Below are 25795 nucleotides of genomic sequence, written 5' to 3' on the forward strand. Positions count from 1 at the left end.
AGATGGTAATGCTTCCTAATAATATACCCCAGATGGCGCATATATAAGTTTAAAAGAAGCTTCCCCAGAATAGAGCCCTGAGGTACTCCACTAATGATTGATGCAGATGATGAGGACAACTTGCCTAGCTCGAAAGAAAAATAACTGTCTTTGCGATATGAGCTGAATCATCTTAAGGCTGTGCTTCTGATACTGATCAAATGTCCTAAACACCAAATGAGAACATTATGATCTACAGTATGAAAAAGGCAGCTGAAAGATCAAGTCGAATCAGTACTGCATTTTTACCAACTGCAATTATTGGGCACTTCTGTAAAGCAGACTCTGTATTGTCATAAGCAGTGTAACCAAACTGAAAAAGTTCTGATAAGGTAGCTGTATTTAAGAATGGGAAAAATATTCCCTTTTTTAAAGTTTTGACAAAAATGATAACTTTGAGACAGGCTAAAAAGTATTAAAGCAATTTTCATCCAAACCTTGCTTCTTAAGCAAAGACTGAACAAATTACTGGAATTACTGGAAAGGCTGCTTTTATGATCAGAATCAAGTGAGGAGGTAGTTGTCTTCATTTTGTTAGTGATGATCAGAGAGTTCCATTAAAGAGATATGTTGAAAATGACAAAAGAAAAATGGACTGGCCAGCGTGTTCAAAAGCACGTCAGAGAGCTGTTTTTTTTTTTTTTTTTTTTTTTTTTTTTTACATTTTTCACAGAGCTCTGTAATGTGAAGCACTCTTAGCGAAAGAAACTTGTCCTGAGCCCACAACCCAGGAGTCTGCAACATATCCTCACCGAAACATGATGGCCTTTCTTGAAACGGGCCACACACATTTTGATACCTGAAATCTGACCAGGAGTCAAACAGGCCTACATCAGAACAGAATCAAGCTGGACCCCCAAGAAAATGGTCTGCTGAGAATGGTGAGAATGCTCTTCTGAGCCTTTAACCGGAGGCCAATCGATTGAAGGTGGTGAAGATGAATGTCTCTGTGACAACTAACCAACACCCTTGAATGGGCTAAGATGAGCCAATGGTCCAGGTAGTTGAACACATGAATGCCCTGGTGCCTCAATGGGGCCAGAGCAGCATCCATGCACTTTGTGAACGTCCGTGGACCCAAAGCCAGACCAAAGGGAAGAACCCTGTACTGATATGACTCTCCCCCAAAGGTAAACCTGAGGAACTACCTGTGCCACTATGCAACTTAAATATGAAAGTAAGCATCCTTCAGGTCTATAGTAACGAACCGATCTCCCACGCAAACCTGTTTTCAGGATTTTCATTTTTAATTTCCCTTTGTAAAGAGAGAAATTTTGCCTTTGCAGGTCTAAAATAGGTCGCAGACCTCTGTGCTTTTTTGGAAAGAGGAAATAGTGTCTGAAGAATCTGCGATTCAAGTAGGATTGTGCTAAGAATCTTGCTAAAGGAGTATATGAATATTATGCTAACAATATGGACAAGATGGCCACATGGCAGTCTTTTCTCATTGACATGGAGTTGACTAATGGTCCCAAAGGGCTTCTTCACCACATTCAGATTGTGTAAAAGAACACTGGTTACATTGACATTCATAAATCTGTCAGCTCCTCAATAGTAACACGTTTCTGTTCGATATTCACTGCTCTACCTTTAATTGCATGGCCTTGAGATCATCAGCAGGGTGCTCTTAGTTGAAGTCATCCTGACCTGCCCTCATCTTGAGTGCTCCTTTTGCGAAATTTACGCACTCATTTGGGAAGGCAATTTCCTAGCATCTATTCTGAGCTCCATTTCTTATGGAGAAAAGCTGCATTTTAAAGTCAATGTTCATGGTAGAGTTTGGTTATCAACTGTGAATGATGGCCTTTCATTCCTGCAGCCCATCTCCACGTACTTGTGCTTTTTCTTCCTGCTTCCCCTACAGTATAGGTCTTACTGATATTTCCCAAATGCAAGGTACACATTGACATTAATCATTCTTTCAAATTGGTATAGAAATGTAAACTTAAAAAAAAAAATGTCCTTAAGTATTTTAAGTTACAAGTAATCTTTTTTTGGTTATTTTACTCTAGTGTAATACCGAGTCATAGAATCTTAAATGGTTTAGAGCTCAGTCTGTCTTTATTTAAAATGATTTATTATACATCATGAATACATGTTGCATTATTTATATTATTATATTAAATAAATTGAGTTGGACAAGGCCAGTGAGATCACAGAATCAGTATCTACTCCAGTTGAATCAGTTGAATCCACAAAATAATTATTCAGTGTGACTTGTGAATGAGTGTGTTGAAAAAGAATCTGCTCAAAATAATCATTGTGTCCCTGAATCAGACATAACTATCTCGTCTTGCAGCAGTTTGCTATTTCTTCACTTCAAAACAAGAAACTGTATTTTCTTCTGAAAGGTTGAAGAGAGAATAGTAAAAGTCACTTATCATGTTTTTTGGAATGTAGTAAAGTAAATGTTTTATGAGACAAAATACATATAGCATCATGGAGATGTCATACTTTTAAGAGAGTTTGCTCATCTGCAATACATCTATAGGATGTTTCCTGTCAGATGTCAAATAGATGCTTTAGAAGATTAAGATTTAGAAGTTAAGAATTTATGATTTAGAATGTATGTAAAACTCAGATGTTTGCACACATTAGATGCTTATCAGATGAAACAATCTCTAACAGACATCTTGCAGATGTACATCTTGCTATCTAGTGCAAGATATGAGGAGACAGTGTTCTTTTTCATAGTAACCATGAGAATGGATGTCCAATAATGTTTCCCTGAGCCAGTACGTAAAGGTCTTCCAAGTCATATTGACAAACAGAAAACAGGCCAATGACTCTCTGGTTGTCCTCATCAGTTTGATTAGCTGGTTTGTTGTGAAGTAGCCCAGGTTTGTTTATTTGCTTCTCCCTCAGCCAGTTGTTTAGCTTTACCTGACATTCTCATGAGGTCATGGACATCAATAATGCATTTGATCACTGCTGGCTGCCACTCCGCAGTGATTTTTTCTTAACCTGTCAGCAAATACCCACCTGATAACCAAGTCCTTTGAGTTCCAATGGTAAGGCATCCGAATTGACGTATACTCACCCTAATGAAATTGAACAGTGAGCAGTATGCATCGGACTATTGATTTGCTTCCTAAGGCTAAGAAAACGTAGTAATGGGGAGGAGAGAGACTGGTTTGGATTCATCTTAGTATCTGCATTCTCCACCAGTCTGTTTTCTGTAGGAGGAAGTGGCCTGGAAAGGTGTTGATTGACTGAAGTAATTAACAGGAAGTGTGAAGTTGGGAGTCGTTCCAGTGATTCATTGTGCAGGATGAAAAGGTCCTTTCTTTCTGTCTGTCTCAGCAGAGACTGTAGACGGGTCAGTGCAGGTGCATCATGTGACCTTCAGCTATATAACCTTTAACAGACACTTGATTAAATGATCAATAAACAAAAAGAGAAGAGAATTCATCCTGCATTCTGCTGGCCTCTCTTCTGCTTTCAATATCCACACTTTAATAAAGACCCGCATGGGGCTATATAAACCTAGGAATATATAAGTTAATGTTCAATATATATTATTAAATGTATAATTTAGCTCCTGGATGATGTGTTAGATTATACTTCATGAAATGGATAGTTCCATGTCTGATTCTGTTGGGAAATGTAATATATAGGATAATGAACAACATTAATTGACATAAGAATTATATATTTTTAAAAAATTACGTAGTATTAAAGTTTTTTAATCTACTATTTATAATATAATATTAATTTTACAATATTGTAAATATATTTTCTATATTATTTTTTTATTTATATAATGTCAAATTTCATAAACATAAAAAAAATTCAAGAGGCGCATCAACAATCAGTTTGCAGTTTGCTCGAAATCCATTGAATTGTGAGGTTCCTAAATATTCCCACCCCCAGTGGGCATTAAGCATCTTTTCTTCTGCCCAGAACTGACTTGCATGTGGCTTCTTCTCAGAAAGACACTTTTGTCACACTGGTTTATGTGTGTGTACAAAATGTGCCCTTGCAACACCAATAATATGCAAAACTGATTTGTTGAGAACCTTCTGAAAGTCTGAGCCAAGGCCTTGTTTTATAGTCATTATTTATGGGTGTAATGCTAAATGTTTGCTTCTGAAAATCCATTACTTCTATTTCTTTGTCTGCTACTTCATCTTTAATGGAGAGTGTGGATTTATGTCGCCCTTCTCCTCTGCACCGTGCCCGTTTTAGAAACTGATACTCCGTGTTGGTGCCCAGGGCCAGTGGAGGACATGCAGGTTAAATCATTTCTAATACAGCCTGGCATCACATGGATTACCCTCAAGTTTCATAGGGACACTGTGGAACGGGGGACAAGTTTGATTCAGCAAAGCTGACTGCCTCAGGAAAAACTCTTGAAAAGTTCTAATGCAGGGCTTTTGCTTCAACCTTCTTGTCACCTTTATTTTGTTGCCAAGTCGGAAGGAAAGCTGATCAAGAAGGTTGTAGGGCAGAGGTACTCAACCCGAACTAGTGCACAAGCCAAGCTGACTAATTTAATTTGTTCACACGAGCTACATTTTAAATGTCACACTGCATGTTGGGTGTCAGCTTTAATTTCTTCAATGGAGATTTTAACTTTTTTTTTAAGGAAATCTGAGTGGTGATTGTCTGTGCAAAAAGTGCCAGAGTCTGTTGTTCTGGTCTAGCTATGGTTCAAGTCTTGCTTTCATTATTAATAGATGTGATTCCTCTATTATAGTCTTAATTTGAAGTCTGATCAGTTAGCACGAGCACACCTCAAATCCACTTATTAAAATGAATAAGGCATACACACTTCCCAACATCAATGGGCACAGAAAATGTTCCAGTTAACATTCCTGTCCGAATGTTTGGAGCTTAATTTCCTCACTTCATTTTCTCACAAGCATGTTAAATTTGGCCTCAGGTTCATACTGATTGGTCAGCGGTAGCGAGAACAGGAGTACATTGTGGTAATGTTACGTACAACAATACTGAAAATTAATACAACTTGCAAGCCTTAGCCAAAAGCTAAAAGTACAATTTATAATATATATAAATTATTATTTATTATTTATTATTATTTTATGACTCCCTTCATCCCCTGAGGTAACAACAACTATATTGAAGGGGTTTTATATACAGCAGTCAACAGAAGACCTTATAAAGGTTTGTGGATTTGCTTGAACTAGAAAGAGCTACTGAACATAAATAAAATGTGCAAAAGGATTTTGGAAAAATACCCTTAACAGCTACTGCATTACTTCATTAGCTTGCGTCTGACCTGCAGCGAATGCTTGCGGCATTCTGAAAAGTTAAAGGGGGGGTGAAATGCTCGTTTTCACTCAATATCCTGTTAATCTTGAGTACCTATAGACTAGTACTGCATCCTTCATAACTCCAAAAAGTCTTTATTTTTATTATATTCATAAGAGAAAGATAGTCTGTACCGATTTTTCCCGGAAAAACACGACCGACTGGAGGCGTGACGTGTGGGCGGAGCTAAAGAATCACGAGCGCCAGTAGGCTTTTGCGTTGAGAGCATGTGGAAGCTGTGACATTACCGTGAGGGAAAAACCAATCAAAACAAACCATGGCTTACAGTCAGATTCAGCCGTTTATTTATGATCCAGAATCAGATCCAGAGGCTGAAACTGAACGAGAGCAGCAGCAGCAACGACTCGCTCCGAGCGGGGCTCGAACCCGGGTCTCCGATGGGAGGGGACGCACTAACAAGGAGGCAGAGATATTTGAAGCAGTTTTACTCACCGCCTGCGGTTCCAACACACGATCGTGACCCTTTTTCCTTGGGATTGCATCATCCTTAAGAAATAAACGATACGCAAATCCGTCGTCAAACTGGGCCTTGTTTGTAAAACAAGCATCTTCGAAATGCAGGGAACAAACAAAAACACTTGCACAACTCCGTTGATGCTCTGTAAAAATAAACTCCATCCACTGGTCCCTTAATGCTGTTTTTTTTTCAGGGTTGTCTTGCCCTGGCAACCAAAAACAAACTTTTATTGTGACATTTCGGTCTCTCGCTCTGATCAGGCTGTGCTCAGCCTCTCTCAGTGCTCTGCTATCCTGGAGCATGCGCTCTTCCGGGAGAAGTGCCTCAGGACCCATATAAGGAAATTCTGCTCCATCTAACGTCACACAGAGCCATACTCGAAAAAAACTTTCCGAAACTTGTGACAAACTGGAAGGAGTATTTTGGAACAGAAATACTCCTTCAAACGTACAACTTAATTTTTGAAACTTTGTCCATGTTTAGCATGGGAATCCAACTCTTTAACAGTGTAAAAAACTCAGTATGCATGAAATAGCATTTCACCCCCCCTTTAAAATGTTTTTAACTCGCTTTTTACCGGTACACTAAAAGCACGTTCTGGGCGCACGGAGAGGTGGCGGTACGCTCAAGAGCTATATTTGGAAGTGGCGGTACTGAGTACAGGTGCTTACCGGCCCACTTAAAGCACTGTTTTTTTATATATATAAAATGTTGTCAAAATATCAAAATATCATTTTGATATTGTTTAAAGAAGTCTCTTAGGCTCACCTAGGCTGCATTTATTTGATTAAAAATAAAGTAAAAATAGTAATATTGTGAAATATTATTGCAACTTAAAATAACTCTTTTCTATTTGAATATATTGTAAAATGTAATTTATTGCTGTGATACAAAGCTGAATTTCCAGCATCATTACTCCAGTCTTCAGTGTCACATAATGCAATGGCATATTTAAGTGTGACTTAAGTGTCTAAACACTTTCTGAGGCCACTCTCTTCTTTCTTCCGTCCTTTTCCTCTCCTTGAGGAAATGTCAAGGCATATCAAGTCTTTTTAGTGCCACTGTCACTCACACACATGGATCAATAAATGGCAAGCCTTCCTCTTGTAATAAGAGCAGACAAGAGTTCATTAGGACTCCGGTAATAGATTAAGGCTCGACTGAATGAACGGAAATATACACGATGAAGCCCCTGTCGATATTCCCATTGTAATTGTGATGTGAAAATACGAAAATGTGTCTTCAATTATTCAAGAATTATCAGTATTATCTCAGATAATTCAACTTGTGAATTAATTTGGCTTTAATCTAAACAGAGAGGTCTGCAGAATGAAAAACAGCTCCCTTGATAATAAGATCAAATTAGATTTGAGACCATAGGTGTGTGTCAAGAACAGATGAAATATGCAGGGCACATATGCAAACATGTTCATGTTTTCTTCTGTCCTATTAACCGACTTAAAATACATATTATGATTGGTGGGGGGTGGGGGGGGGTCCTGTTCCTTCATAGCAATCTCATAAAATCACCTTCTTGTGAAGCTGTGCAACACTTTTCACATGAAAAACAATTGGCACTTGTGTTGAGAAGTGTGTTATAGAGCTAAATCAAGTTGTCAGTAACTCACCCACAAAACTTTGTGAACAGCTACTTTTTCCCCCAAAAAAATGAAGTATCCATTTCTACTTTACTGACATAAAAGTGGGATTTATGGTGTCGGATAAATGCTTGAGAAAAGGTCTTTCAGCTACTAGAGTCAAAGTCACTTTTATAGGCCATATGTAATTTCCCTGATGTGGTAATTTCTTTCTCCAGTAATATTTCGGCCTATCTTTTTCTGTTTCACTAACTCTTTGTCATTCATGAAATTACATCAGATTGATTATGATGTTATCTTTTATTGATGGGTGAATCCATTTAGAAATACTGATATATTTGATAGTGATATTGGATCAATTCTGACATTAAAAAAAAATCCACTTAAGCCAAGTTGCTGCCATTTCAACTTAATATATTCAACAAAAAAAAAAAACAAAAAAAAAAAGCAAGTTGAGTCTTTTATAGCTCAGAAATTTGAAAAGTTAAAATTGGATAAATTATTTTGATGAGTTAATGTAAAAACATGTGTTGCCATGACTTATTGATCATGTATTTTTAAGCAGTTTTAAGTGAGTATGACTTTTAGCTGTTCTCTGTATGAAGAATATCAACTGTGTTTGTTTGTGTGTGTGTGTGTGTGTGTGTGTGTGTGAGTGAAATAATCACCTTGTTTCATTTCATGGCATAAAATATCTAAATTAGAAAAGTAATTGTGTGCAAATGCCTGTGCATCTTTCTCCTTTTTCCGTCAGAAATGAGCCATTTTAGCTAATGAAACAAACACAACACTAATGGGCTAGTTAATCATAATGTGTTTGCTTTCTCTTCACATGCAAACCATAGTGTTTACAGAAAATCCATTTAAAATCAATATTTACACATGAGCATAGAGTAATGACAGTATGGAAAGCGTCTGTGTGCATCAGGAAACAGCCTTCATCAAGAACTACATGAAGAAATGAATAACTGTACATGAAGTGACATTAAGCTAGAGATGATCTATAAATGCAGTCCTGTATCACGTTACTGCTAAGTTAATGTAGTGATTAACTGAATAAGCCTTCATCAGGGAGCGAGGATGAGATCGGCTCAGAACACATATGAGACCAATTTCTTTCATTTTGACCTTTTGGGTCTCTTTCTGAGAGTGTTTTAAAAGCGGCAGGTGCAGGTTGACTCAGTCCTCAAACTGAAGAGGTCTTCAGGGAAACTGGGGAAGACTTTCAGTTTTATATTAGAGACTGACTGTGTTAGCATTTATTTTCCGTGATTTAAGTGGGTGAATTGCTAAGTGCTTTTGGGGGAACAGCTGTGTCTTATTTGTGGATCCTTCACAGGTAACATTCAATCTCGCCACAAATTAAGAGCTCAGAGGTTGGGTATTGAGTGTCATTTTCTGTGCATTTTACAGTATGTTTTTTAGTGGCGGTTCTGAATTGGATTAGAGCAGGAACTGGTGACCACTGAAGTGAGACAGAGGGAGATCACGTCAATCTTTTCAAGCAAAGGTTTGATGGCAGATCCAGGTAAAAGACCGCAGTAGTCCTGGACAAGGAGCATGTAGGACAACTTAACATCTCCCACTTCAAGTTATTTTCTGTCCTCACTGAAACTCCCTCAAAAAAACAAACAATGGTAATAATCTGTAAAAATGAAACCTGTGATGCCAGATGGCAGGCAATTAAGCTCACAATTATAGTAACTTACCTTTGGCCAGTAAAGAGACCTTTCTAGCAACATTAACATACTTTTAGCTGAATAAACTCTAACTCTATTAACTCAGAGTTTGTTAGGACAGCTGTGTTAGCAATGTGTTCCTCATCCTTTCAATTTGAAACCTTTCTCCTTCCAGTCTTTTCCAGCTGGCACTCCCTCTCTTCCTCCGTCCATCTTTTCTTCCTCACTCTCTCTTGACCACATAAGTCTTGAGTCCCTCTGTGGTCCAGGACCAGACTGAGAGCTTGTTCTCCTCTTAATCAAAGCAACAGATGCGATTCGTCTGGAGCCGGTGGCACAGGCTGCTCTACCCCTGGGTAATCAATTTGCAATGGCAGATGCTCACGGGGAAGAAACTTGCCTGCTGCCCAACAGCTGTTCGCCAGTAAGTATCAAGGATCCCTGAATTCACCCCTCAGTCTTGTTTTCAACTGGGGTCAACAGTTTGTTCTTATTTGTAGTTGAACTTAAATACTGGGAAGGTCTGAAGGATTTGATTAAACAACTAGTTGCCACTGTATATTTAGTCTGATTGAATCAGCTCTGATCAGATGCATTTCTTATGGGATATTCTTTTTCAAAAGTACTTAGCTTAAAATCTTCTTTATTGTTCTACTGAAGAAAAAAATTCCTCTACTGTACTTCTTGGATGGCATTTGGGTGAGTAAATGAACAGCAAATGTTCATTTTTGGTGCTATTAAAGCTAAATTCAGATTGTTGTACACTGATTCTGGATTCTGTGTAGCTGTAAAAAACCTGACCCATGTTCTCTCCTGAATGTTTTCCTCTCCTCTGTGGTCCTGATTGGCTCCTGACGTGGCATGGATGGATATTGCTTTCTGTGCCACCAACAGTGTTGGAGAGGAGACAGATGGTGCTGTTTTGGCGCCTGCACAGTAAAAGTTTTCCTGGACTAAAAATGTTGCACTGAATGGAGATGGCAATAAAAACAGCAACAGATTGATGGATAAATTAAGAGAAAATGATGATCAGGAATTAAATCTTAATAGTTAAACGTGATTATGATGGACAGAAAGGAGGCACAGGCTTTGCCTTTCGAGCAGCTGCTGATCGGAAAAGAAACGCCAGCCAACATTTAGTTACTCACAATCTGGCAACTCGAGCCACCAGCGCAGCGCACCTTGGCTAACTGGAATTTGTAGCATTACACTAAAAGGCAATTATTTCTACTTTGCTTGTCAAAGCACGGCAAGAGTTTGACAAATGATAGCATGCCGTTTGAAGCCATGTTCATCCATTTGAATTAGGGCATTGGGCTTGTGTGAAGCCTCTTTGTTGAACACTGAGACTGGAGCGGCACAAAACCACTGCCCCGAAACAATGTCTCTATGCAGGACTGTGGGACAGTTTGCTTCACTATTACAGCTGAAACTGCATGGAGCTGGGACGACTGGTATTTGCATTTGTAACACAGTGGGTATCGAAAATAATCACCCCCCTTTAAAATAATTACATTTAGTTGCTTTGCAGCCTGTAATGAGGACAGACCATTTTGGTTTTATCCAGCTATATTTACTCAGTGCACCATATGACATCCAAAGAAAGATATAACACCATGTCAGAAAAAAATAAAAAAATAAAAAAAACATGATACAGGATTTATTACATTTATTTTGTAAACTTGATGTAAAGAATGCAACCAAACATTGCCCAAAACCCTAGTCTCATTGTTCACAGAGCTGGTAATAATAGTAAAAGTCCCTTTCTGGGAAAATCATCATGACAAATCTGTCACTGAGTCTGACAATGGAAAAAAATGACATGCCTAGAGGACAGACATGCAATCCATTTTTAACCAAATATGTTGTTTATGTCAAACAATCTGAGAATACATGATGTCTAATATCTGTGCTGTCAGTCAAAACCTCTTTGGAATTGATCACTCGTCTTCAAACAAACCGAAGTCAGTGTAAGAAGGTGCTTAAGGCTGACCAAAAGATGTCAAACTGAATATTATATGAGCTGTTTTAGTGGAAAGTGGTCCTTGAGGGCCAGAGCTGTTAAGAACCCCTGCGTTACAGCATTAAAAGCAGCATTCAAGTTAGAAATGTCTTCTTATTAAAGCTACAGAAGTTATTCAGTCGAGAGCAGTGAGTGATTTTCAGTTTTTATTGATTTTTCTGGTTCAAATTAATCAAGTAGACAGCAGTATAGGTACTGGATAACGCGCTGCTGTCACTTAATACACAGATCTAATATAAACATGCAATTTCTTTCCCATTTGTTTAATTTCACAGACATAATGCACTATTTATACATATTATGTGTTTTTGACATAACCATGTGTGCATTTGACAGTTTAAGTGCAGACAACTTTAGAGCTCACATGCCGTTTGACAGCCGCTTTCTGTGTGATTGCTTCGTATGTGTTTGCTCAGAAAAACCATAATAATCAAAACCAAACGGATGTTTTTTGGTATCTGAGCTGTAACGGCACATTCTAATCTATTCTATTCTGGAAAAGGGGGTGGGGAACAGCAGCTCTTTTGCATTTAAAGATACATGCATGCAAACATAGTTTTTTTCTTCCACTCAAAATGGAAATATTCAGAATGGTGTAATCTGTGGGTTATTTTGAGCTGAAATTTCACATACACATTCTGGGGACACCTGAGACTAATGTTACATCTTGTAAAAAGGGGCATCATTTGTGTCTTTAAAAAAAACATCAAAGTTAATTCATTTAGGTTAAATCAGTGTTTTTGTTGTTTTTTTTGACTCTGACCCTCAAGGTCCACTTTCCTGCAGAGTTTAGCTCCAACCCTAATCAAATACACCTGAACAAGCTCACCAAGGTCTTCAGGATTACTAGAATCCTGTTACAGATGGGTAATTTGATTTTAGAAAAAAAAAAAAAAAAAAAAAAAAAAATTATTGGAAAGTGCTATAGACTATGAATTATGGTGTGAAAGGAGGAAAAATGTGTTTCTTCTGATGAAGGCCAAATGTGGCAATGACTGGTATGAGGGAAGGATTGGAGATTTGTGTCTGATCATTTAGCAGTGATGGGGAGGAATGAATGCCATAATGGAGCTTTCTCTCAATGAGAACAGCAGTTTTCACTCACATAAAGCCCCAGACCTCTTAAATGTCCAGTAATCACTTTTTGCCCTGTTTTAGCTCCTTCCTTACCTTCCCACCTTTCATTCCAATCATATTTCTACCGTCCTTACCGCTCTCTCCTCTTCTCTCTCTCTGTGTGCATTGTCGTCTTTTATTAGTCCATTTCAGATCCTGGCACAAAGGTGGAACACCAATAAGAGGGAGTCACGTTGATCCCAGAGTACAAACAATGGGATTTCTCTCTTCTCATCTCACATCATGCCAGAAGGCAAGAAAATGAATGGTTGTCCTTCTTAGCACAGGTCACCTCCTTCAGGTGAGCGCCTCTTTATTACGATGCCACCATGTCCAGGAGGCTGAAACTGAATCTTAAATAGAATAAATAATTATACGGTTTATGTCGGGGAAGCGATGTGGCCTGTTTGGATATGTTGCAATTTGTTACGTATTTATATGTATATAAATTTGAGGTATGATCCCAGCTAACAAAAATATGTTCTAAGAAAAATTTTCTGACATTCCCATAAAGTTATGAACATCATATTTTTGAATGTTCTCCTAGCATTAAAAAAAATTATAAAAAAAAAAGTTTTTCTTGTTTATGTGAACATTAAAGACAACATTAAGGAGATTGTTCCAATTTTTTTTATTTTGCACACATTATGGGATCGTTACTTTTGACCATCTCTTAACCATCTTAGATGAACGTCCACCTAAAATGTTTCAGAAAAAATGTTCCATAAATAATGTGTAAATAATTGTAGTGTAAATGTTTTGAGTGCGTTATTAACAACCAGGTAGGTTTAAATGAACATTCAGTTCTTTGTTGAGGGGTTTGATTCCCTAACTGTAACTTTGAGCAATAGTAAATGTATCCAGAAGTATTACTGAAAGGTAATAATGGTTTAAGCATGAATTTGCTGGACCCCTTTGCCACTAAATTCAGTTTTATTCCCCTAAATTACAAAAAAAACTTTACGACCCCTAGGCCAGCCACTGCTGCTTGTAAACTTTGTGAAGTGGAACTATAGGTCTGTGTATTACAGTAGATTAATGTTGCCATTTCTCCTCCGAGCATCATCAGCTGTGTTTGGCCTTGCGAGAGAAATCAATGACTAATAGGATCAGATATGCGTGTATGCTCAGTTTTGATGAAGGTGAGTGAAATAAAGACATGCAAAGGTTCACTAAGTGAAACTGATGGGAGTCAGGAGGAGTGTGTTGGACCACTGCAGGTGTTCAGCAGGTTTTCATCTGAGGACATGCACTGAAACCTGACAGAGTAAAGAAGTAGCTTATATAAAGCCGGGCCTAAGGGTGTGCTTCTCTGGAGAAATTGTTAGCAAAAACCCACCAAAGCAATCGGTTCAACTTTGAGATGGTTAAATGCGTAGGTGTTGCAGATTGAACCCATCACAAGATGCATTTTTACTTTTTAACTTGGCACGTACAGCATCTACAGAACGCATCACTCCTTTGAAAAAAAAAATAAAATAAAAAAACAACAACTGTGAAACCAGCAAAATGCGGTAAATTGGCAAATCTTCACATGTGCATGTTCACATAGGAAAACTTTTAGTGCCCATTTTTATGACACAACACTAAGTTTCAAATGTGGCGAATTGATTTTGGCCACTGTGCAAAGGCATTTGGTCAAATCATTAAAAATAACCGACTCAAAATAGAGATTCATTGGCTCCTCTAAAAAAACTAAATAGAAGTGTACTGAAATATTAACAAAAAATGTTTCTTAGGTCAGTTTTAGTGGGCATAGAGTACCAGGAACCACTTCAGGTATTTGTCTTTCCTTTTATTAAATTCGTTACACTTGAATATTTCAAAGGTCGTAAATTAAGCAAAACGTACCTAACAGCTCTGTGTAATTAATGATTGCATATTTAAACGATCTGGCCTCATATTCTCTCTGCTGTAATAATTACTGGGAGCCACAATTCATGAAGCATGTATGAATGGCTGTTTGTTACTCACTTTATCACTGACTGCTTAAACGTTTCATACATGGTTAGCAGTCGCAAGGGATTTGTTGGAATGAGGTGAATCCTTAAATAATTGCATCCAATCAGAAACTTAAAAGATCTGAATTTGAACACATTTTCACTGTGCATTACATTATCATGTTCTGAACATGTCTTAAAATATATAAAATATTAAACCTACAATTTTTGATCAAATTAGTATTTCAAAAAGCGCTGCATAACAGGAATAACCCTAATGCAATCCACAATGACAAACCAAATGTTGACATGGAATGAGAAATTCATCAGGAAACAGAAGCGATAGAAACTCATGATATTCTTCTCAGTGGCAACCTTGGAAACAGTTAATGATAGATGATCACAACGGGGGTATTGGTGTGTCACTTGGAAGAAAGGGAACAGAAAGCCGAAAGGGAGGAAGATTTCTGTCATTTGTTCTCTACAGTCCACCCCAGTCCAACAGAAGATACACATGTCCACCCTCATGTATGTATGTAGAGTATGTATGTGTCCATGGTCTGCCATGCTCAAGGGATTAAACCCAGTGGCCTAAAGCAGCTGGACGTCCGCCTGGCTTTAGGCTCCGTCACATGACCTGAAACAGTTGGTGGCTTCAGCGTTAGGCACCAGTGCCACATAAAGACATTAGGGTTTCCTGTAACCCTCTGCTAATGGTTTCCAGGAACCCACCCTATGATGCTTTCAGCTCCAAGAGCATGGACTTCAGAGATGATAACAGCAGGCAGTAATTAGATCTCATGCTTATGCTATGCAAATGGAAATCAATCGAGGCTGACCTCAGCAGGGATCTTCAAAAGAAGCTCCATATAGACTTTAATCAGAGTAGACTCCATGTTTAATTTGTCATTGTTAAAAACAAAGCTGTGAGGGATATAGCTACAATCTGTTTAATGTGTCGTACTGTTTTGTATATAATCGTCACTGAGACCATTTAAAATTGGAGGTCTAGGACATTACAAACATTTTAGAAGAATGTCCTTGTGTACGAATGACTTGGATCTCAGTTTGTTATTATATTGACTTTGACATACAGGACATGAGGTACATAAACTTCTTTTTTGGTGCTTTTATGGCATTTCTTGTGCTTTTGGTACAGCCCTGGTCACTATATATGCTTTCAATGTATAATGCATAATAAGTCATCCCGGTTTAGAATGACTTGTGGATTGAGTCAATTCTTTTTATTTATTTATTTTTTTGAGTGAGCTGCTCCTTTAAATTATATGAATATTGCCTATAAATGTACCCTCTATAGTCCATATTGCTCTAGCCTGCATAGAGGTCACTGGCTAAGGGTCTGGGCTGATAAGCCGAAAGTTCAAACCCTGAAAGACATGATATATATTAGTACCAGTGTGTTGCCATGAAATGAAGAAGGCATTTTTGGATATATTAGAAAAGCTCCTTTGCTCTGACCTCACTGACTCCACTGATGTATTATGAAGTAGGGCGGTCATTTGATTATGTCATCAATTTATATACATGTGCAGAATAATTAATCAAATGAATGTAAATTAATGCTGAGAAAAAAAATAAATGTAATTCAAAGAGATTTGATTATAATGGCAGATGAAAGAATTTAATAGATAGTTTCCACCCTGACTGCAGATTTCATAAGAATACACTGTGCATTTAGATTTTTTACTTTTTAAATACTTTTTTTATTACTATTATATTCTTCCAAAGATTAAGGTTTTTTTTTTTATTGAGGTTGAGCATCTGCATTTTATTTTTATCGATTTAATGCATTTTTTTAATAAAAAATTGTTTCAAATGAAAGCGTCAGATTGGCAGCTTGCTCATGAATATGTGTGTACACATGTTTTTCATTAGCATGCAGTTCTAATATTTGTTTTCTTCATTTGGTGCTGTCTACTGGACTTGTCCTGCCTCTCTCAAGCCTCAAGCCATTTTTCTCTCTTTCCTCGCACACTCCTCCTCTACTGATAGGATCCGGAGAGCTATTCTCAAGGTGACTCTTAACATCTGGGAAAATTTATGGAGTGTGAGGTAATTTATTCAGGGCTAGGATGTGCAGGGAATGCTGTTTCATAGCTGTTCTCTGTATGAAGAATATCAACTGTGTGTGTGTGTGAGAGAGAGACAGAGAGTGTAGCTCTTGGCATATAGGAGTATCATAAAATTAACATGTGATTAGATGACAGAAGAGCACTATCAAACCCAGTACATCAAAAGGAGTGCTTCAAGGGCTTAATTGGTGGAACTGTTGGTTATCTGACAGGGTGTTGCTTCATTGGACAGCAGTTTAGCAGTTTGCCTATTCATAGAAGCAAAGAATTGTCCCCAATAAAATAATAATAATCATATTTTTCGCCATAGGGATTCCATAGTATAAGGTTCTTTTGGGATGTTTAGTGCGGAAATCAAAGTAATGAACACAAAAACCCAGATTCGATGCCTCAGAATCACAGAATTGATTCATTTAGGGATTGACTACCAGAAACTAGATTACTTATATAGAATAACAAATATGCTACACATTAAATGAAATAGATTGACATATGATTATAGTCTATCATTTAAAAAAAACTGAAAGGTGAAAAAGGCAGTAAACTGAAACCCTTATCTAGTGCTAAAACAGGGACAGACTTCATAAGGTACTTTTTTTTGCACTGTTGCTGCATTGCTGTCTATGCAGGGTTAGAAAGTGCTCATATTTCATCAAAAATATCTTAATCTCTGTTCCAAAGATGAACAAAGGTCTTACGGGTTTGGAAGGACATGAGGGTGAGTACGACAGAATTTACACTTTTGGCTGAACTATCTTTTTAAAACTTATCATTGACTAAAATGACTGAATATGACATGATGCCATTACTAAAATTTAAAAGGTAGACAAGGACTGTGACTAAAACATAAACGTTTAATTTAACACTGCTCAGAACTAATCAACTGCATAGCAAATTTTTCACATGCATGCACCATTCAGATTTTCTTCAGAAAATGAATGAAGTTAGTACCATGCTGTAATCTGTGGAGCAATTTTATCCATTATCCGAGCAGCTCATCTCTAACCACCCATGAGAGTCCATTTGAGTGACCAGCAGTGAGGGACCTCCCAATGGGAGCCAGACCCATCTGCACGCCCATAAAGTAATGGATGATGAAGATCAGATGTCATCATGGTCCGCAATCTGCCGCTGCCCCGCTCGCAGCATTGACACCAGCTTTACTGACCATGTGCCACCTCACTACTCATGGTGCACACTGATGAGCTCCCCAAGATGTCATGGCATCTGCCCACAAAATCGAGGCTCATTCCAATGCACAAGGAAAGGGCAGTGCTTATAGTCTGCAGCCGGGGTCTGTTGGATCCTGGGTGGATGCCAAGCAGATTGCTGATGCTTTAATGCAGTAGTGTCTGTCTGGCTCATATGGTCTGCTTGTGTTTTAAAGTCTAGAAACATGTATAGTACAACAAAGCAAGTTTACACTGACAGTGATATGCAGAGATAAATCAACCACAAGTCATTTATTTTCAATGAAAGTGTCTGATTTGGGGCAACATGATGAGAGATGGGTGTGTGTGTGTATATATATATATATATATATATATATATATATATATATATATATATATATATATATATATATATATATATTAAAACCACAGTTTTTAGCTTGTTTTGGTTTATTTTGTTTTTGCAGTTCGTTATCCGCATACAATTTGAAAATCTTTCTTTTGTTTCATTTTGTTTAAAAGAATTCAGCATTCATTGATCACAGCCTTAATGACATTGTATGATCTGACATGTCAACAATCCCACCTTTCTCATTACATACAATTAAATAAGGCCTCTTGAAATCATTATTCACCTCAGTGCAGTTATGAAAAATGATGGCTAATATAGGCTTAAAACTTGATCGCCCGAAGAACAGATCTGTCATCAAGCTTTGATAAATCTCAAAGCAGTGAAGGACTTTCAATATTGATGTTGTTTGTTTTCTTCAGAGGTCATTGTTAAAACCTTAACCTCCTGATCTTCAGCCACGCTCTTTCTTCCCTGAAACCCCACCCATAAGAGGTGCTGTGCAAGCCCTGATGAAATAGATTCATCCATCACGTCCCAGTTATCATCATGCCTTTCTCTCCCACTCATGTACATTCATGAGCCCCAAAGTCATCTGACTAGTGTCTGCCAATGCCCAATTATTCATGTTGTGGCTCAGACAAACACCATCGGAGATCAGAGTGTGGAGATGAGAGGATAAGCCTCAGATTGTTTCTGTATTTCAACTGCATTCTCTTTTTGAGATGGGACAACAAATCTTGTGATTGGGAAGTTGGCGGATAAAGTTGCTCTGATAACAATGACCGGCAAAATGAATAGCACTCATTCACAGACCAAATCTCTCTTAATGAAAAGCTTCTTCTGTCAGCAGCTTTGAATGACACTGTTACATGTGCTATCTCTCTCTCTCCACTAACCCACCAACCCCTGGGACTGCTTAAAGGAGTACTGCTCATGATTCAAGAGCCTGGTCCTTGTGGTCACTTTTCCATCTTGTTCCATCTAAAGGCTACTAAATGAAGGTGGCTGGACAATATAGCTCAGTATTGTGTCCCTGATGATTGGCTCAATGCCCAGATGTTCATCATCCTAAATTGCTGTGATTAAACATACTATTCCCCAGGGCTAATCAGCCCATAAGCCAACCATTATTATACTGATCTTTACACTTCACAGGTGGAGTCCTGGAGCCCTTCCAGTCTCCTGGGGTCCTTAGAAAGGGTAAGACCACAACGGTGCTCAACAGGAAAGATGAATGTTAGCAACCCAAGTCACATCTTAAAGACATAGGAAGGTGAGAGGGATTAAACTGCTCTAATAGAGCAAGCAACCTCCATGCTGAGTCAGCATTTGACCTACTCACCATGCGTTGACTTCACAGGCACCACAGGCTGCTTCAAAACAGGAGGTCAGCAAATAAAAGACCGCTGTTTAATGTCATACTGTGTTATTTTATGCATTTTTAATGCAGTCCATGCATTCCCTGCACTGATATATGAGACCTACAGCAGAATCTGCAGATGTAATGGTTTTTCCATTTGGCAAGTATGAACAGTAATGCACTTGTAGCGAATGGAGAGTGAAATTGTATTCATGAAACATTCTTTTTTCTAGGTCATATATAATCTTGGGATACATTTATGTGGCTGTACGCATGCAACATTTTGTAGATACCATTTTTAAGACTCTATATTCCTAAGAACGTTAAAGAAGCAAGAGAATTAAAGGAGAGTGTCTATATAGGATTGGTCTTCAACCCTGTTCCTGGGGACCCACTGTCCTGCAAATTTTATTTCCAACATGCTTCAGCACACCTGGTCGTTGACTTTTCAAGTGATCTTGAAGACCTTGATTAGCTGATTCAGGTGTGTTTGATTAGGGCTGGAGCTGAACTCTGCAGGACAGTCGATCGCCAGGAGCAGGGTTGGGCACCCCTGGTCTATAGCATTGCATAACAGTAACCAACAACTAATTACGGTGCAAAATGCATGAGATTTCAGAAAGTTGTACATTTTGAAGACTAGTTTTTATTTTAAAAGGTTCTTTTTTAGGGAGGATTTGTAAAAGCATGTCACAGGCTCATTCAGCACTGATGACATTAATCTTTCTTTGTTTTACTAGAAATCATTTTAATATTTCCAATTTCACAGTTGATTAGCACCTTAAGTCTGTAACACAAGGCCTTTTCGGTGATTGTTTGTGCAAGATGATGTCTGATCTTACATTTGACTTGTTGGGTTCAGTGCATTAAAATATAAGACATGATGTAACCATGCAGCTTTTTAATGAACGGTCTTCTCTCTATTTAGTTTTTTCTTTTGCAGAAGACACAAAGACAGTAGTCATTTTCAGTTGGCCTCAATGCCATCCCATCATTTATTAAACAGTGAAATTGCTGTGGAACAACGGATGTCAAATCAATTCTTTACCATTCTTGAAATCAGATCCGAATTACATTGGTGGAGTGACATAATTGGATAATTAATGGCTTTCTCAAACCCCCGGATTTAGAAAATTATTGGAAGACAGTTTTGTGTAGCTGTGTTATATAAATTCTCCAGTGGTTCTCCAGATTTAAAATGCCCTGGCATAAATGAAAATCAGATTTACAATTCAAACCTTTTTGGTTTTAAAGCTGCCTTAAAACATGCTACATCCAAATGTTTGCAGAGGATCAGTGTAACTGGTGTAATGGCATTTAAAAACAGTTTAAATTACAATCAATAGATTATAGATTAAGAACAGTTAATTATAACTCTTATTTTATTTTATTTTTTTAAAGTATACTGAAACAAGTCTCCACAGTAATCACTTGTACATTCCCCCGTCCCATCCCTGCTGTCTGAGGGTATTATTGCACTGAGATCACCACCTCTAGTCCACCTTCATCTTTTTAGCTTGACTTCATTTAGCAGTTCCCAGCATTTCTCCCTCACTGTTTGGGGGAGACTGTCTTTAGAAGTTTATCTTAAAAGGTTTTCAAACCTCTGACTCCAGACTAGATACCCTACCCCAGGGCCGTGGGGCATAGGGACTGTGTACGTTCCGTGCCACTAGAACCTGCCTGCGGTCCCTGCGCACGGAAGCAACCGGTACAGTGTGCAACGACTCATCGTTTGAACGCCTGGGCCCCTCATAGCCTCCAATTGCAGTGCTCTGGTACAATACATGCCTGCTGCCTAAACGGGGAACCAAGGCGGCATTTTCCGGGCAATGGTTGGCGAAAGGAAACAGGTGGCACGTGTCTTTGGAATGCTCATGGAATTGAGTGGGTCCCTGTGGTAGAGGACCCAAATACACTGGGAGGTCTGTATAAGAGTTCAGGTATGTTGAGTAGTGTCCATGCACTAGTGTGGAAGAGGAGCGCCGAAGGGCTGCCGTATTCTTTAGAATCGCCTCCCGGTATGAAGGAAGGCGGATGGACTTTGAGTACTTGAACTTCTGTGGCTTATACGGGTAGGAGCCCATGTGGGCTGGGTCCAGATAGGCTGGCTCCACTGCCATGTTGTAGCGAAGGCTGTTACCAGTGTTGCCGTACATCTTCGAAGGCTTGGGATTGGTCACCACCACTCGAGGGAACAGATCGGGCATGTTGATGCAACTGGTAGAGGATGCAGAGGTGGAGGGCTTCTCATCCAGCTGTCGGATCCTGTCACCACCCCACGTGGCCCTGAGAAAAGAGGCGCGGCGGTTCATTTTATCTTTCCCCAGAAGAGGAACGTCATCCATGTCCGGTTCTAGATACAGCTTTGCGCAGGATTTGCAGCTAGAGCCGGGTCTCTGGAAGTGGCTTCTCATGCAGGGTGTGGTATGGGAATGGTTTTCCACAAGGCGATTGCTTTTTAGCTCAGCCAGACAAGACTGGGGAACATCATAGTCGTCCCTTCGTCTAGTTTCCGGAGATGCTGCTACGTAGCTGTGGGACCTCTTTTTGCGACCCAGACCTGCAATGTATTGTTTATGGCTTCCCAAAGGTTCTTGGTGTTCCACAAAGATATCTGGTACCTGAAAGTCATGGTAAGAGACGTAGCCAGAGGTAGGGTGGTGATAGGACTGGTCAAGGTACACGTGGGGTTTCGGGGCTGTAGGAGGTGGTGGATCTCTCATGGCAATATGGGGACTGCTGAGGCTAGATATGGGTAGCGTTCGTTCATAGATGTGGTGGTGGGTGGTACGTGCGGGAAGAGTGTAGCGTAGTGAGGTAGGCCGTGTTCCCATGTGAGTCTTCTCCAACAAGTGCTGAGTGGTGCTGTCCATGTTTTGAGGGTATGGTGAGTGGTTGTCTGTAACGCTGGCAATGCAGGGCAGGCGGCTGTGGCTGAAGTCCGTCCCTATGAGGCAGGTAGGAAGACTAGGTCTGGCTGACTCTGGATCACGTCGACTCCAGTTCTCAATGGTCTTTGTAGCATTGTCCAGTGAGTTTTCAACTCTTGCAGATGAGACAATGTCCTTTGCGGTTTGGAGCATCTTCAGCATGTTGGCCTGAGTGTAACTGGTGGTGACATCTGGGCTCTGCATGTTCCCTTTACGGTCCATGTCCTCCACACCGTTGAAGCAGCTGTAGATTCCCTTCAGGGAAAAAATAAGGGAAAATGAGGCTGGCATTTTGAAGCTTAAAAGCTACTGTATCTATTGTTTTGACTGGAAAAGGTCTTAAAACACTGGAAAACAAAGTATAGTAATGAATGGCAAAGGTCTCACAAAATTCAATTGATGTAATTTTGCTGCAGTGACCTAGATGAATTAAAGTCACACCCACTTGAAATACATCAGAATTATATTAGCTAATTTTGCGGGTGGTTAATTACCTCAAGAACTGGCAGTGACTGATAAGATTCTCTATTTATCAGCAATCATAGTTATCTCTGAAAGTGTCTAATTATTCGATAGAAAAGTGACTGCCTGTGCATTAGTAATATTCCACCTTTAAATGAGGTCTTTAAGTTTGTAAAGCTAAAGAATGTGCTTAAATTGGACTTTGGCAGCTATGTCCATAACCCTAAGACCCTAATTTAATTTTAACCGCTTTTCTCTTGACTTTTTGTGCTCATTCACATCCTGGAGTTCCCCTGAACATCAATTTCACCACAATTTCTCTCTGCTAAGATACATTTACATCTTCTTTGTAAATTTCTCATTTTCTACCTGCATTTTCTTACAAGTTGCTTTGGTTAAAAAGAGAAAAATACAAATGGCAAATGAGTTACTTTACATTATGGATTTGTAACCTTGTTCTAAGCATAACAGACACCAAAGATTAAAAGTGAATTTAATTTCAGAGTATTTATGACAAACTTTACCCTGCTAATGGCCAGCAGGAAGTCCAAGCGCTCAGACTTGCGGATAGAATGCCGTAGCTTCCAGTACAGTAGATGTTCCCAAGCAAAGACCAGCAGGCTGAGACCCATAGCCACTAAAAGCATGTAAAACACTCCGGCCATGTTGTCAATGTCGAGCTTGGAGCTCATCACCTCCTTCCTCTCGTTACGACAGATACCAGTGAGCCACACTGTCTGGAGCTTCTGCGTTTCACCTGTAACACATAATACATTTCCGTCAGACTTATGAATCAGAGCTCCTCTAACGAAAGTAAGTTTAAGTTACCATCAGCAAGGAACTGGAGAAGAGCTAGGTCTATGGGACGCTTCCAGCGAGATTCTTTCTGAAGGGCGATACCATAGCCTGTTGTTGCAAATACCTTCCCACTACCTATTGTCACCAGTTTACACCCTTCATCTTTACCAGCCATGTAGTTAAGCACAGCTGCATCGTATATGAAGGCGTCCAGCTTCCTGTTAGTAGTAGAGAAATTATACATGTCAGCAGAAAAGATATTACACTGCAGACAGATTTGTTTATAGATTCAAGAGACAATGAAAGTAAGCACACCCAGTTTTGAGGCTGTTGAGCGCATCCTCTACACCTTTCTGGTTGTACTTAACCATGTGGGAATGCATTTCAGGATAATTGCTCCTTATGTTTCGTTCTGTGCTGCCATTGGGCACAGTCCCAAACCGGAATGGAGGATATTGGTCTTGTGGTTTCTGGAACTGAAAGGCAACATTTTAACAAGTTAGCATGTTTAAATTTAACTTTGTGAACAACGTACAGTCCAAGTGTGTGCTAAAGAAGTGGAAAAAATAGATCCCTGGATGAGTTCCTTGGTTAAGGATTAATGCATTTTAATAGATTCCAGGACTGCTAGATATGCCAGTAATGACTTTTGGCTGGGAAAGCTACGCTGCTGGAAAGTGTGATTGATTTTTCTTTAAGCTGGATTTCTGTATGGGAATTTATTCAAGGTTCAGCCTTCATCTTTGCCCTCATCCAAGGATTCTCACGATTCTGTATCTGCAAATACCACATTAAATACAATCTAATTCCAAATGAGAATATGACTGAAATTAATCCTCATGAAGAAAGGGCTGCAGTGATAAAACTTGGACTGAACCTCTGGGTCATCAATGCTCTTTTCTGTCTCAAGCCCTTCTTTGTCAATTCATTCGCACCTCTGTTTAAATTCTAACATTTGAACCTCAGATTGTCCTCAGAAAGATGAGAAATTATCTCAGCTGCCTGACCAAACATCTGAGGAATTTCAATATTACTTTTCCCCTTGCTAAATTTCTCATCGTTTCGTTTTTACATGATTCCGGCCATGTTCATTAACTGCTGTTAATGTCATATCAAATAAATGTAATGAAGACACTAAGACAGCACTTCAGAACTCAAGCCATGAATCATTGTGCTGTAATGTAGGTAACCTTGCTGGTGTGAATGAAGGAGAACAGTCTCGAAGGAACGAGTGGATGTGATTGTATTCCGGCTGAGTGCATGTGACGGACTCCAGTGCCAGTGAATGCGTCCTTCGAAGTGTGTTTACTGTCGTCTGATGGAAGAAGACAGCATAAGTGTTGTCTTTCATCTGTCCTGTGGCCCTGACCACACAAAAAGTTTGCTCCTAACTAAGAAAAAGTAATGTTGGGGTGGTGTTGGCACAACAACATATGGGGTGGAGTTGGCGCAGTGGATAAGACACATGCCTTTGGTGTGAGTGACCTGGGTTCGAATCTGCTGTGAGACACCAATGTGTCCCTGAGCAAGACACTTAAACCCTAGTTGCTCCAGAGGTGTGCAACCTCTGACGTATATATAGCAATTGTAAGTAGCTTTGGATAAAAGTGTCAGCAAAATGTAAAAAAAATTTAATGTAGAACAGAGAATTGCATATATATATATATATGTGTGTATATATATATATATATATATATATATATATATATATATATATATTAGTACAGACCAAAAGTTTGGACACACCTTGTCATTCAAAGAGTTTTCTTTATTTTCATGACTATGAGAATTGTAGAGTCACACTGAAGGCATCAAGGGCTATTTGAGCAAGAAGGAGAGTGATGGGGTGCTGTGCCAGATGACCTGTCCTCCACAGTCACTGGACCTGAACACAATCGAGATGGTTTAGGGGTGAGCTGGACCGCAGACAGAAGGCAAAAGGGCCAACAAGTGCTAAGCATCTCTCAGGGAACTCCTTCCAGACTGTTGGAAGACCATTTCAGGTGACTACCTCTTGAAGCTCATCAAGAGAATGCCAAGAGTGTGCACAGCAGTAATCAAAGCAAAAGGTGCTACTTTGAAGAACCTACTATATGACATATTTTCAGTTGTTTCACACTTTTTTGTTATGTGTATAATTCCATATATAATTCCACATGTGTTAATTCATAGTTCTGATGCCTTCAGTGTGGATCTACAATTTTCATAGTCATGAAAATAAAGAAAACTCTTTGAATTAGAAGGTGTGTCCCAACTTTTGGTCTGTACTGTATATATATATATATATATATATATATATATATATATATATATATATATATATATATATATATATATATATATATACATAAAAAGCCTTTGACGTAATTTAGCATGTTTGGTTTGTTTCATGATTTTAAGATAAAAATGCAAAATAATTCTGTTTTGTTACTTAAAGAACTTTCAAAAATATTTCTGTTGTATTTTACTTTTTATTTT

General features: G+C 38.8%; 1 protein-coding gene across 1 annotated transcript in view; it reads right to left on the bottom strand.

Annotated features, from left to right (window-relative positions):
- Positions 1-20085: 20085 nt before the first annotated feature.
- Positions 20086-25795, bottom strand: part of LOC127941447 (glutamate receptor ionotropic, NMDA 2C-like) — a 67966-nt gene continuing 62256 nt past the window's right edge. Inside the window, exons 10-13 of the mRNA XM_052536490.1 lie at positions 23633-23793; positions 23348-23535; positions 23044-23276; positions 20086-22312 (exon numbers count right to left, since the gene is read on the bottom strand). Coding sequence (XP_052392450.1) covers positions 20723-22312; positions 23044-23276; positions 23348-23535; positions 23633-23793 — 2172 coding nt within the window. The 3' untranslated portion in view covers positions 20086-20722. The remainder of the gene's footprint in view (positions 22313-23043; positions 23277-23347; positions 23536-23632; positions 23794-25795) is intronic.

The sequence above is a fragment of the Carassius gibelio genome, chromosome A3, assembly GCF_023724105.1.
Source record: "Carassius gibelio isolate Cgi1373 ecotype wild population from Czech Republic chromosome A3, carGib1.2-hapl.c, whole genome shotgun sequence".
NCBI lineage: Eukaryota > Metazoa > Chordata > Actinopteri > Cypriniformes > Cyprinidae > Carassius > Carassius gibelio.